The sequence below is a fragment of the Hyla sarda genome, unplaced genomic scaffold, assembly GCF_029499605.1.
Source record: "Hyla sarda isolate aHylSar1 unplaced genomic scaffold, aHylSar1.hap1 scaffold_1664, whole genome shotgun sequence".
NCBI classification, from domain to species: Eukaryota; Metazoa; Chordata; class Amphibia; order Anura; family Hylidae; genus Hyla; species Hyla sarda.
The window spans coordinates 20,983-35,224 of record NW_026608303.1 but is presented as its reverse complement, the minus strand read 5'-3'; the positions used below and the strand labels follow the sequence as shown (position 1 = coordinate 35,224).

General features: G+C 43.0%; 1 protein-coding gene across 1 annotated transcript in view; it reads right to left on the bottom strand.

Moving 5' to 3' along the window:
- LOC130311748 (synaptotagmin-13-like) overlaps positions 1–14,242 on the bottom strand; it is a 40,692-nt gene that overhangs the window by 11,391 nt on the left and 15,059 nt on the right. Inside the window, exons 3-4 of the mRNA XM_056552515.1 lie at positions 13,588–13,719; positions 5,766–6,073 (exon numbers count right to left, since the gene is read on the bottom strand). Of these exons, the coding sequence (XP_056408490.1) occupies positions 5,766–6,073; positions 13,588–13,719 (440 nt within the window). The remainder of the gene's footprint in view (positions 1–5,765; positions 6,074–13,587; positions 13,720–14,242) is intronic.

Here is a 14,242-nt window from a genome sequence, read left to right as displayed (position 1 = left end):
CTCAGGTAAACTCAACCTTAATTCTGTCACATGACCAGTCTTTTATCAGATAACCATGGCCTCCCTCTGTGACATCATACTTAGATAGCCCCACCCTCTCATTTGGTGACCTCAACAGTCCCACTCTGTGACATCACTAGTCCTTAGGTAAACCAAGTCCTGAGATCACCAGCCTTTCTTAAATATTTTTTTACCCATCATTCTGACATTACCTCTCCTGCTAAGATAAACCTCCCCTAACTCTAAAATCCCACCCCTTATTCTATGACATAACACACCTTTCTCAGATAACCACGCCCTCACTGTGACATCACTAGCCCCCCTTACTCTGTGGGGTCACCAGTCCTCAGATAACCCCACCCCTCATTTTATGACATAATAAGTCTTTATCAGATAACCACGCCCTCACTGTGACATCACCAGCCCCCCTTACTCTGTTGTGTCACCAGTCCTCAGATAACCCCACCCCTCATTTTATGACATAACAAGTCTTTATCAGATAACCACGCCGTCACTGTGACATCACCAGCCCCCCTTACTCTGTGGGGTCACCAGTCCTCAGATAACCCCACCCCTCATTTTATGACATAACAAGTCTTTATCAGATAACCACGCCCTCACTGTGACATCACCATCACAAGTCTTTCTCAGATAACCACGCCCTCACTGTGACATCACCAGTCCTTCTTAGATAACATCACCCTCACACTTTGTGGTATTACCAGTTCCACGTATGTAGTGTCACCAGTCCGCAGATAATCCCACCCCTCATTTTATGACATAACAAGTCTTTATGAGATAACCCCGCCCTTACTGTGACATCATCAGTCCTCCTTACTTTGTGGTATCACCAGTCCTCAGATAACCCCACCCTCATTCTATGACATAACAAGTCTTTATCAGATAACCACGCCCTCATTGTGACATCACTAGTCCTCCTTATACATCCCCCTCTCTCTGTCACATCAGTAGTCATCCTTAGATAACCCAACCTTCTGTGACATCACTAGTCCTCCTTATATAACCTCCTCTCTCTGTGACATCACTAGTCCTCCTTATATAACCTCCTCTCTCTGTCACATCACTAGTCCTCCTTATATAACCCAACCTTCTGTGACATAACTAGTCCTCCTTATATAACCCAACCTTCTGTGACATCACTAGTCCTCCTCATATAACCTCCTCTCCCTGTGACATCACTAGTCCTTCTCATATAACCTCCTCTCCCTGTGACATCACTAGTCCTCCTTATATAACCTTCTCTCTCTGTGACCTCACTAGTCCTCCTTATATAACCTTCTCTCTCTGTGACATCACTAGTCCTCCTTATATAACCTCCTCTCTCTGTGACATCACTAGTTCTCCTTATATAACCCCCCTCTCTGTGACATCACTAGTCCTCCTTAGATAACCCAACCTTCTGTGACATCACTAGTCCTCCTTATATAACCTCCTCTCTCTGTGACATCACTAGTCCTCCTTATATAACCTCCTCTCTCTGTGACATCACTAGTCCTCCTTATCTAACCTTCTCTCTCTGTGACATCACTAGTTCTCCTTATATAACCTCCTCTCCCTGTGACATCACTAGTTCTCCTTATATAACCTCCTCTCTCTGTGACATCACTAGTTCTCCTTATATAAACTCCTCTCTCTGTGACATCACTAGTCCTCCTTATATAACCTCCTCTCTCTGTGACATCACTAGTTCTCCTCATAAAACCTCCTCTCTCTGTGACATCACTAGTTCTCCTTATCTAACCTCCTCTCTCTGTGACATCACTAGTTCTCCTTGTATAACCTCCTCTCTCTGTGACATCACTAGTTCTCCTTATATAACCCAACCTTCTGTGACATCACTAGTCCTCCTTATATAACCTCCTCTTTCTGTGACATCACTAGTCCTTCTTATATAACCTCCTCTCTCTGTGACATCACTAGTTCTCCTTATATAACCTCCTCTCTCTGTGACATCACTAGTTCTCCTTATATAACCCTCTCTCCCTGTGACATCACTAGTTCTCCTTATATAACCTCCTCTTTCTCTGTGACATCACTGGTCCTCCTTATATAACCTCCTCTCTCTGTGACATCACTAGTTCTCCTTCTATAACTTCCTCTCTCTGTGACATCACTAGTTCTCCTTATGTAACCTCCTCTCTCTGTGACATCACTAGTTCTCCTTATATAACCGCCTCTCTCTGTGACATCACTAGTTCTCCTTATATAACCTCCTCTCTCTGTGACATCACTAGTTCTCCTTATATAACCTTCTCTCTCTGTGACATCACTAGTTCTCCTTATATAACCTCCTCTCTCTGTGACATCACTAGTTCTCCTTATGTAACCTCCTCTTTCTGTGACATCACTAGTTCTCCTTATCTAACCTCCTCTCTGTGACATCACTAGTTCTCCTTATTTAACCCCTTCTCTCTCTGTGACATCACTAGTCTTCCTTATATAACCTCCTCTCTCTGTGACATCACTAGTCCTCCTTATATAACCTCCTCTCTCTATGTCATCACTAGTCCTCCTTATATAACCCCCTCTCTGTGACATCACTAGTCCTCCTTATATAAACTCCTCTCCCTGTGACATCACTAATTCTCCTTATATAACCTCCTCTCTCTGTGACATCACTAGTTCTCCTTATATAACCTCCTCTCTCTGTGACATCACTAGTTCCACTTATATAACCTCCTCTCTCTGTGACATCACTAGTCCTCCTTATATAACCTCCTCTCTCTGTGACATCACTAGTTCTCCTTATATAAACTCCTCTCCCTGTGACATCACTAGTTCTTCTTATATAACCTCCTCTCTCTGTGACATCACTAGTTCTCCTTATATAACCTCCTCTCTCTGTGACATCACTAGTCCTCCTTATATAACCTCCTCTCTCTGTGACATCACTTTTTCTCCTTATATAACCTCCTCTATCTGTGACATCACTAGTTCTCCTTATATAACATCCTCTCTCTGTGACATCACTAGTTCTCCTTATATAACCTCCTCTCTCTGTGACATCACTAGTTCTCCTTATATAACCTTCTCTCTCTGTGACATCACTAGTTCTCCTTATATAACCTCCTCTCTCTGTGACATCACTAGTCCTCCTTATATAACCCCCTCTCTCTGTGACATCACTAGTCCTCCTTATATAACCTCCTCTCTCTGTGACATCACTAGTTCTCCTTTTATAACCTCTTCTCTCTATGACATCACTAGTTCTCCTTATATAACCTCCTCTCTCTGTGACATCACTAGTTCTCCTTATATAACCTCCTCTCTCTGTGACATCACTAGTTCTCCTTATATAACCCCCTCTCTCTGTGACATCACTAGTTCTCCTTATATAACCTCCTCTCTGTGACATCACTAGTTCTCCTTATATAATCTCTTATATAGTCCTCCTTATATAACCTCCTCTCTCTGTGACATCACTAGTTCTCCTTATATAACCTTCTCTCTCTGTGACATCACTAGTTCTCCTTATATAACCTCCTCTCTCTGTGACATCTCTAGTCCTCCTTATATAACCTCCTCTCTCTGTGACATCACTAGTTCTCCTTATATAACCTCCTCTCTCTGTGACATCACTAGTTCTCCTTATATAACCTCCTCTCTCTGTGACATCACTAGTTCTCCTTATATAACCTCCTCTCTCTCTGTGACATCACTAGTCCTCCTTATATAACCTCCTCTCTCTGTGACATCACTAGTTCTCCTTATATAACCTTCTCTCTCTGTGACATCACTTGTTCTCCTTATATATCCCAACCTTCTGTGACATCACTAGTTCTCCTTATATAACCTCCTCTCTCTCTGTGACATCACTAGTCCTCCTTATATAACCCCCTCTCTGTGACATCACTAGTCCTCCTTATATAACCTCTTCTCTGTGACATCACTAGTTCTCCTTATATAACCTCTTCTCTCTGTGACATCACTAGTCCTACTTATATAACCCCCTCTCTCTGTGACATCACTAGTTCTCCTTATATAACCTCCTCTCTCTGTGACATCACTAGTTCTCCTTATATAACCTCCTCTCTCTGTGACATCACTAGTTCTCCTTATATAACCCCTTCTCTCTGTGACATCACTAGTTCTCCTTATATAACCCCTTCTCTCTGTGATATCACTAGTCCTCCTTATTTAACCCCTTCTCTCTGTGACATCACTAGTTCTCCTTATATTAGCCTCTCTCTCTGTGACATCACTAGTCCTCCTTATATAACCTCCTCTCTCTGTGACATCACTAGTCCTCCTTATATAACCCCCTCTCTCTGTGACATAACTAGTCCTCCTTATATAACCTCCTCTCTCTGTGACATCACTAGTCCTCCTTATATAACCTCCTCTCTCTGTGACATCACTAGTCCTCCTTATATAACCTCCTCTCTCTGTGACATCACTAGTCCTCCTTATATAACCCAACCTTCTGTGACATCACTAGTTCTCCTTATATTAGCCTCTCTCTCTGTGACATCACTAGTCCTCCTTATATAACCTCCTCTCTCTGTGACATCACTAGTTCTCCTTATATAACCTCCTCTCTCTGTGACATCACTAGTTCTCCTTATATAACCTCCTCTCTCTGTGACATCACTAGTTCTCCTTATATAACCCAACCTTCTGTGACATCACTAGTTCTCCTTATATAACCTCCTCTCTCTGTGACATCACTAGTTCTCCTTAAATAACCCCCTCTCTCTGTGACATCACTAGTTCTCCTTATATAACCTCCTCTCTCTGTGACATCACTAGTTCTCCTTATATAACCTCCTCTCTCTGTGACATCACTAGTTCTCCTTATATAACCTCCTCTCTCTGTGACATCACTAGTTCTCCTTATGTAACCTCCTCTCTCTGTGACATCACTAGTTCTCCTTATATAACCTCCTCTTCCTGTGACATCACTAGTTCTCCTTATATAACCTCCTCTCTCTATGACATCACTAGTTCTCCTTATATAACCTCCTCTCCCTGTGACATCACTAGTTCTCCTTATATAACCTCCTCTCCCTGTGACATCACTAGTTCTCCTTATATAACCTCCTCTCCCTGTGACATCACTAGTTCTCCTTATATAACCTCCTCTCCCTGTGACATCACTAGTTCTCCTTATATAACCCCCTCTCTCTGTGACATCACTAGTTCTCCTTATATAACCTCCTCTCCCTGTGACATCACTAGTTCTCCTTATATAACCTCCTCTCCCTGTGACATCACTAGTTCTCCTTATATAACCTCCTCTCCCTGTGACATCACTAGTTCTCCTTATATAACCTCCTCTCCCTGTGATATCACTAGTTCTCCTTATATAACCTCCTCTCCCTGTGACATCACTAGTTCTTCTTATATAACCTCCTCTCCCTGTGACATCACTAGTTCTCCTTATATAACCTCCTCTCCCTGTGACATCACTAGTTCTCCTTATATAACCTCCTCTCCCTGTGATATCACTAGTTCTCCTTATATAACCTCCTCTCCCTGTGACATCACTAGTTCTCCTTATATAACCTCCTCTCCCTGTGACATCACTAGTTCTCCTTATATAACCTCCTCTCTCTGTGACATCACTAGTTCTCCTTATATAACCTCCTCTCTCTGTGACATCACTAGTTCTCCTTATATAACCTCCTCTCTCTGTGACATCACTAGTTCTCCTTATATAACCCAACCTTCTGTGACATCACTATTGTCAGCCATCGTGATTATCGCGATATTTCACAGAAACAAACATCTGAAGCTTTCTCCACCTTTTCGGGGGCCCTGAGGTCCACCCATCGTGCTGTGCCAAATGGAATGCCAATGTTAGCCAGGCTCAGGGTGATTTCTCCAGCCAATAGATGGCGCGAGAAGCGATCGCAGTTTCTCAGGGTGAGTGTGAGTGTGGCCTCGGCTCTGTCCTCCTCCTTCAAAGGAAACAGTAAGGCCTCTTCCCACACCGTGTGAGCTTTTCTTTTCACCAGTGCTGTCTGCGCCTCCGTCTGGCCATGATGAGTATTTAGAGAACCCAGGACATAGCAGTGACTTCCGCCATCCTCCTCTCCTGACACGCCCACAGCTACAATATATATATATAAGAAAATGTTACAATATTAAAAAAAAAAAAATGTAAAGTAAGGAAGTGATCAGCAAAACATTTGATATGATTGGCTTGTGAGTGTGAGAAGCTTCTGGTGATTGGCTTGTGAGTATGAGTAGTGTCTGGTGATTGGCTCGTGAGTATGAGTAGTGTCTGGTGATTGGCTTATGAGTATGAGTAGTGTCTGGTGATTGGCTCGTGAGTATGAGTAGTGTCTGGTGATTGGCTTATGAGTATGAGTAGTGTCTGGTGATTGGCTTATGAGTGTGAGAAGCTTCTGGTGATTGGCTTGTGAGTGTGAGTAGTGTCTTTTGATTGGCTTGTGAGTGTGAGTAGTGTCTTTTGATTGGCTTGTGAGTATGAGTAGTGTCTGGTGATTGGCTTGTGAGTATGAGTAGTGTCTGGTGATTGGCTTGTGAGTATGAGTAGTGTCTGGTGATTGGCTTGTGAGTGTGAGTAGTGTCTCGTGATTGGCTTGTGAGTATGAGTAGTGTCTGGTGAATGACTTATGAGTGTGAGAAGCTTCTGGTGATTGGCTTGTGAGTATGAGTAGTGTCTGGTGATTGGCTTGTGAGTGTGAGTAGTGTCTGGTGATTGGCTTGTGAGTATGAGTAGTGTCTGGTGATTGGCTTATGAGTGTGAGAAGCTTCTGGTGATTGGCTTGTGAGTATGAGTAGTGTCTGGTGATTGGCTTGTGAGTATGAGTAGTGTCTGGTGATTGGCTTGTGAGTGTGAGTAGTGTCTTTTGATTGGCTTGTGAGTGTGAGTAGTGTCTTTTGATTGGCTTGTGAGTGTGAGTAGTGTCTTTTGATTGGCTTGTGAGTGTGAGTAGTGTCTTTTGATTGGCTTGTGAGTATGAGTAGTGTCTGGTGATTGGCTTGTGAGTATGAGTAGTGTCTGGTGATTGGCTTGTGAGTATGAGTAGTGTCTGGTGATTGGCTTGTGAGTGTGAGTAGTGTCTTTTGATTGGCTTGTGAGTGTGAGTAGTGTCTGGTGATTGGCTCGTGAGTGTGAGTAGTGTCTGGTGATTGGCTTGTGAGTGTGAGTAGTGTCTGGTGATTGGCTTGTGAGTGTGAGTAGTGTCTGGTGATTGGCTCGTGAGTGTGAGTAGTGTCTGGTGATTGGTTTGTGAATATGAGTAGTGTCTGGTGATTGGCTCGTGATTGTAAGATGTTTCTTGTGATTGGCTTGTGAGTGTGAGTAGTGTCTGGTGATTGGCTTGTGAGTGTGAGTAGTGTCTGGTGATTGGCTTGTGAGTATGAGTAGTGTCTGGTGATTGGCTTATGAGTGTGAGAAGCTTCTGGTGATTGGCTTGTGAGTATGAGTAGTGTCTGGTGATTGGCTTGTGAGTGTGAGTAGCGTCTGGTGATTGGCTTGTGAGTATGAGTAGTGTCTGGTGATTGGCTTATGAGTGTGAGAAGCTTCTGGTGATTGGCTTGTGAGTATGAGTAGTGTCTGGTGATTGGCTTGTGAGTATGAGTAGTGTCTGGTGATTGGCTTGTGAGTGTGAGTAGTGTCTTTTGATTGGCTTGTGAGTGTGAGTAGTGTCTGGTGATTGGCTCGTGAGTGTGAGTAGTGTCTGGTGATTGGCTTGTGAGTGTGAGTAGTGTCTGGTGATTGGCTTGTGAGTGTGAGTAGTGTCTGGTGATTGGCTCGTGAGTGTGAGTAGTGTCTGGTGATTGGTTTGTGAATATGAGTAGTGTCTGTTGATTGGCTCGTGATTGTGAGATGTTTCTTGTGATTGGCTTGTGAGTGTGAGTAGTGTCTGCTGATTGGCTTGTGAGTATGAGTAGTGTCTGGTGATTGGCTTGTGAGTGTGAGTAGTGTCTGGTGATTGGCTTATGAGTGTGAGAAGCTTCTGGTGATTGGCTTGTGAGTATGAGTAGTGTCTGGTGATGGGCTTGTGAGTGTGAGTAGTGTCTGGTGATTGGCTTGTGAGTATGAGTAGTGTCTGGTGATTGGCTTATGAGTGTGAGAAGCTTCTGGTGATTGACTTGTGAGTATGAGTAGTGTCTGGTGATTGGCTTGTGAGTATGAGTAGTGTCTGGTGATTGGCTTGTGAGTGTGAGTAGTGTCTTTTGATTGGCTTGTGAGTGGGAGTAGTGTCTGGTGATTGGCTCGTGAGTGTGAGTAGTGTCTGGTGATTGGCTTGTGAGTATGAGTAGTGTCTGGTGATTGGCTTGTGAGTGGGAGTAGTGTCTGGTGATTGGCTTGTGAGTGTGAGTAGTGTCTGGTGATTGGCTCGTGAGTGTGAGTAGTGTCTGGTGATTGGCTCGTGAGTGTGAGTAGTGTCTGGTGATTGGCTCGTGAGTGTGAGTAGTGTCTGGTGATTGGCTTGTGAGTATGAGTAGTGTCTGGTGATTGGCTTGTGAGTGGGAGTAGTGTCTGGTGATTGGCTTGTGAGTGTGAGTAGTGTCTGGTGATTGGCTCGTGAGTGTGAGTAGTGTCTGGTGATTGGTTTGTGAATATGAGTAGTGTCTGGTGATTGGCTCGTGATTGTGAGATGTCTCTTGTGATTGGCTTGTGAGTGTGAGTAGTGTCTGGTGATTGGCTTGTGAGTATGAGTAGTGTCTGGTGATTGGCTTGTGAGTTTGAGTAGTGTCTTGTGATTGGCTTGTGAGTGTGAGACGCCTCTTGTGATTGGCTCGTGAGTATGAGTAGTGTCTGGTGATTGGCTTGTGAGTGTGAGTAGTGTCTGGTGATTGGCTTGTGAGTGTGAGACGCCTCTTGTGATTGGCTTGTGAGTTTGAGTAGTGTCTGGTGATTGGCTTGTGAGTTTGAGTAGTGTCTGGTGATTGGCTTGTGAGTGTGAATAGTGTCTGGTGATTGGCTCGTGAGTGTGAGTAGTGTCTGGTGATTGGCTCGTGAGTGTGAGACGCCTCTTGTGATTGGCTTGTGAGTGTGAGTAGTGTCTGGTGATTGGCTTGTGAGTGTGAGTAGTGTCTGGTGATTGGCTTGTGAGTGTGAGTAGTGTCTGGTCATTGGCTCGTGAGTGTGAGTAGTGTCTGGTGATTGGCTTGTGAGTATGAGTAGTGTCTGGTGATTGGCTTGTGAGTGTGAGTAGTGTCTGGTGATTGGCTTGTGAGTGTGAGTAGTGTCTGGTGATTGGCTCGTGAGTGTGAAACGCCTCTTGTGATTGGCTCGTGAGTGTGAGACGCCTCTTGTGATTGGCTTGTGAGTGTGAGTAGTGTCTGGTGATTGGCTTGTGAGTATGAGTAGTGTCTGGTGATTGGCTCGTGAGTGTGAGAAGCTTCTGGTGATTGGCTTGTGAGTATGAGTAGTGTCTGGTGATTAGCTTGTGAGTGTGAGTAGTGTCTGGTGATTGGCTTGTGAGTGTGAGTAGTGTCTGGTGATTGGCTTGTGAGTGTGAGTAGTGTCTGGTGATTGGCTTGTGAGTGTGAGACGCCTCTTGTGATTGGCTTGTGAGTGTGAGACGCCTCTTGTGATTGGCTTGTGAGTGTGAGACGCCTCTTGTGATTGGCTTGTGAGTGTGAGACGCCTCTTGTGATTGGCTTGTGAGTGTGAGACGCCTCTTGTGATTGGCTTGTGAGTGTGAGACACCTCTTGTGATTGGCTTGTGAGTGTGAGACGCCTCTTGTGATTGGCTTGTGAGTGTGAGACGCCTCTTGTGATTGGCTTGTGAGTGTGAGACGCCTCTTGTGATTGGCTTGTGAGTGTGCGACGCCTCTTGTGATTGGCTTGTGAGTGTGAGACGCCTCTTGTGATTGGCTTGTGAGTGTGAGATGCCTCTTGTGAGTGTGAGTAGTGTCTTTTGATTGGCTTGTGAGTATGAGTAGTGTCTGGTGATTGGCTTGTGAGTATGAGTAGTGTCTGGTGATTGGCTTGTGAGTATGAGTAGTGTCTGGTGATTGGCTTGTGAGTGTGAGTAGTGTCTCGTGATTGGCTTGTGAGTATGAGTAGTGTCTGGTGATTGGCTTATGAGTGTGAGAAGCTTCTGGTGATTGGCTTGTGAGTATGAGTAGTGTCTGGTGATTGGCTTGTGAGTGTGAGTAGTGTCTGGTGATTGGCTTGTGAGTATGAGTAGTGTCTGGTGATTGGCTTATAAGTGTGAGTAGTGTCTGGTGATTGGCTTGTGAGTGTGAGTAGTGTCTGGTGATTGGCTCGTGAGTGTGAGACGCCTCTTGTGATTGGCTCGTGAGTGTGAGACGCCTCTTGTGATTGGCTTGTGAGTGTGAGTAGTGTCTGGTGATTGGCTTGTGAGTATGAGTAGTGTCTGGTGATTGGCTCGTGAGTGTGAGAAGCTTCTGGTGATTGGCTTGTGAGTATGAGTAGTGTCTGGTGATTGGCGTGTGAGTAGTGTCTGGTGATTGGCTTGTGAGTGTGAGTAGTGTCTGGTGATTGGCTTGTGAGTGTGAGTAGTGTCTGGTGATTGGCTTGTGAGTGTGAGTAGTGTCTGGTGATTGGCTTGTGAGTGTGAGACGCCTCTTGTGATTGGCTTGTGAGTGTGAGACGCCTCTTGTGATTGGCTTGTGAGTGTGAGACGCCTCTTGTGATTGGCTTGTGAGTGTGAGACGCCTCTTGTGATTGGCTTGTGAGTGTGAGACACCTCTTGTGATTGGCTTGTGAGTGTGAGACACCTCTTGTGATTGGCTTGTGAGTGTGAGACGCCTCTTGTGATTGGCTTGTGAGTGTGAGACGCCTCTTGTGATTGGCTTGTGAGTGTGAGACGCCTCTTGTGATTGGCTTGTGAGTGTGCGACGCCTCTTGTGATTGGCTTGTGAGTGTGAGACGCCTCTTGTGATTGGCTTGTGAGTGTGAGATGCCTCTTGTGATTGGCTTGTGAGTGTGAGACGCCTCTTGTGATTGGCTTGTGAGTGTGAGTAGTGTCTGGTGATTGGCTTGTGAGTGTGAGACGCCTCTTGTGATTGGCTTGTGAGTGTGAGACGCCTCTTGTGATTGGCTTGTGAGTGTGAGACGCCTCTTGTGATTGGCTTGTGAGTGTGAGACGCCTCTTGTGATTGGCTTGTGAGTGTGAGACGCCTCTTGTGATTGGCTTGTGAGTGTGAGACGCCTCTTGTGATTGGCTTGTGAGTGTGAGACGCCTCTTGTGATTGGCTTGAGAGTGTGAGACGCCTCTTGTGATTGGCTTGAGAGTGTGAGACGCCTCTTGTGATTGGCTTGAGAGTGTGAGATGCCTCTTGTGATTGGCTGGCAGTTTTGTTGATGTGAGAATCAGTCTAACATGAAATAATCTAGGTGATGGACAGGATGTAAAAAAACTAAAAACTAAAAACAAGACATATTTTTCTAATCCTTTACAAACCTTTAAACCCCCTGTTTGTGCCACATCTGCTGTAAACCTGCAGCTCCCTGTATTATAGACGCATCTCTGTATATACCGCATATCTGTATATACCACATTTCTGTATATACCTCATCTCTGTATATACCACATCTCTGTATATACCACATCTCTGTATATACCGCATCTCTGTATATACCTCATCTCTGTATATACCGCATTTCTGTATATACCTCATCTCTGTATATACCACATCTCTGTATATACCGCATCTCTGTATATACCGCATCTCTGTATATACCTCATCTCTGTATATACCGCATCTCTGTATATACTGTACCACATCTCTGTATATACCGCATATCTGTATATACCTCATCTCTGTATATACCGCATCTCTGTATATACCGCATCTCTGTATATACCGCATTTCTGTATATACCTCATCTCTGTATATACCACATCTCTGTATATACCGCATCTCTGTATATACCGCATCTCTGTATATACCGCATTTCTGTATATACCTCATCTCTGTATATACCGCATCTCTGTATATACTGTACCACATCTCTGTATATACCGCATATCTGTATATACCTCATCTCTGTATATACCGCATCTCTGTATATACCACATCTCTGTATATACCTCATCTCTGTATATACCGCATATCTGTATATACCTCATATCAGTATATACACCACATCTCTGTATCTCTGTATATACCGAATCTCTGTATATACCTCATCTCTGTATATACCTCATCTCTGTATACACCACATCTCTGTATCTCTGTATATACTGCATATATGCATATACCTTATCTCAGTATATACACCACATCTCTATATCTCTGTATATACCTCATCTCTGTATATACCTCATCTCTGTATATACCTCATCTCTGTATATACCACATCTCTGTATATACCTCATCTCAGTATATACACCACATCTCTGTATCTCTGTATATACCGTATCTCTGTATATACCTCATCTCTGTATATACCTCATCTCTGTATCTCTGTATATACCTCATCTCTGTATATACCTCATCTCTGCATATACCGCATCTCTGTATATACCTCATCTCTGTATATACCTCATCTCTGTATCTCTGTATATACCTCATCTCTGTATATACCTCATCTCTGTATCTCTGTATATACCATATCTCTGTATAAACCTCATCTCTGTATAAACCTCATCTCTGTATATACCACATCTCTGTATATACCTCATCTCTGTATCTCTGTATATACCTCATCTCTGTATATACCTCATCTCTGTATAAACCTCATCTCTGTATATACCTCATCTCTGTATATACCTCATCTCTGTATCTCTGTATATACCTCATCTCTGTATATACCTCATCTCTGTATATACCTCATCTCTGTATAAACCTCATCTCTGTATATACCTCATCTCTGTATAAACCTCATCTCTGTATATACCTCATCTCTGTATATACCTCATCTCTGTATCTCTGTATATACCTCATCTCTGTATATACCTCATCTCTGTATAAACCTCATCTCTGTATATACCTCATCTCTGTATAAACCTCATCTCTGTATATACCTCATCTCTGTATATACCTCATCTCTGTATAAACCTCATCTCTGTATATACCTCATCTCTGTATAAACCTCATCTCTGTATATACCTCATCTCTGTATATACCTCATCTCTGTATCTCTGTATATACCTCATCTCTGTATATACCTCATCTCTGTATAAACCTCATCTCTGTATATACCTCATCTCTGTATAAACCTCATCTCTGTATATACCTCATCTCTGTATATACCTCATCTCTGTATCTCTGTATATACCTCATCTCTGTATAAACCTCATCTCTGTATATACCTCATCTCTGTATATACCTCATCTCTGTATATACCTCATCTCTGTATATACCTCATCTCTGTATCTCTGTATATACCTCATCTCTGTATATACCTCATCTCTGTATATACCTCATCTCTGTATAAACCTCATCTCTGTATATACCTCATCTCTGTATAAACCTCATCTCTGTATATACCTCATCTCTGTATATACCTCATCTCTGTATCTCTGTATATACTGCTGTGAAGATAAATAACTACTAGACCTGTATTGATTATGTGACGTCTGCTCTTTATGTCAGGTATCCTCATGTACATATCACCAATAACCATATAGCTAGAATTTATCATAAACCATGAATAGAAATATTTACCCTCCAGAAAAGACACACACAACTCTGATGTCTGGCGGTCGTACCCCAGAGAATAGCGCAGTTTTGGCGTATGATGTACGGGGCTCAGCTTCTCAACACCCTCCTGATCCGGAGACGTATTAGGAATCTGGTCTGGGAAAAAAAGGTATTTAAGTGTAAAGAATAGATATAAGATAGATAGATAGATATGAGATAGATAGATATGAGATAGATATGAGATAGATAGATAAGAGATAGATAGATAGAGAGATAGATATGAGATAGATAGATATGAGATAGATAGATAGATAGATAGATATGAGATAGATAGATAGATATGAGATAGATAGATATGAGATAGATAGATAGATATGAGATAGATAGATAGATAGATATGAGATAGACAGATAGATAGAGAGAGAGAGATAGATATGAGATAGATGGATATGAGATAGATAGATAGATATGAGATAGATAGATATGAGATAGATATGAGATAGATAGATATGAGATAGATAGAGAGATAGAGAGATAGATAGATAGATAGATAGATATGAAATAGATAGATATGAGATAGATAGATATGAGATAGATAGATAAGAGATAGATAGATAGATATGAGATAGATAGATGGATATGAGATAGATGGATATGAGATAGATGGATATGAGATAGA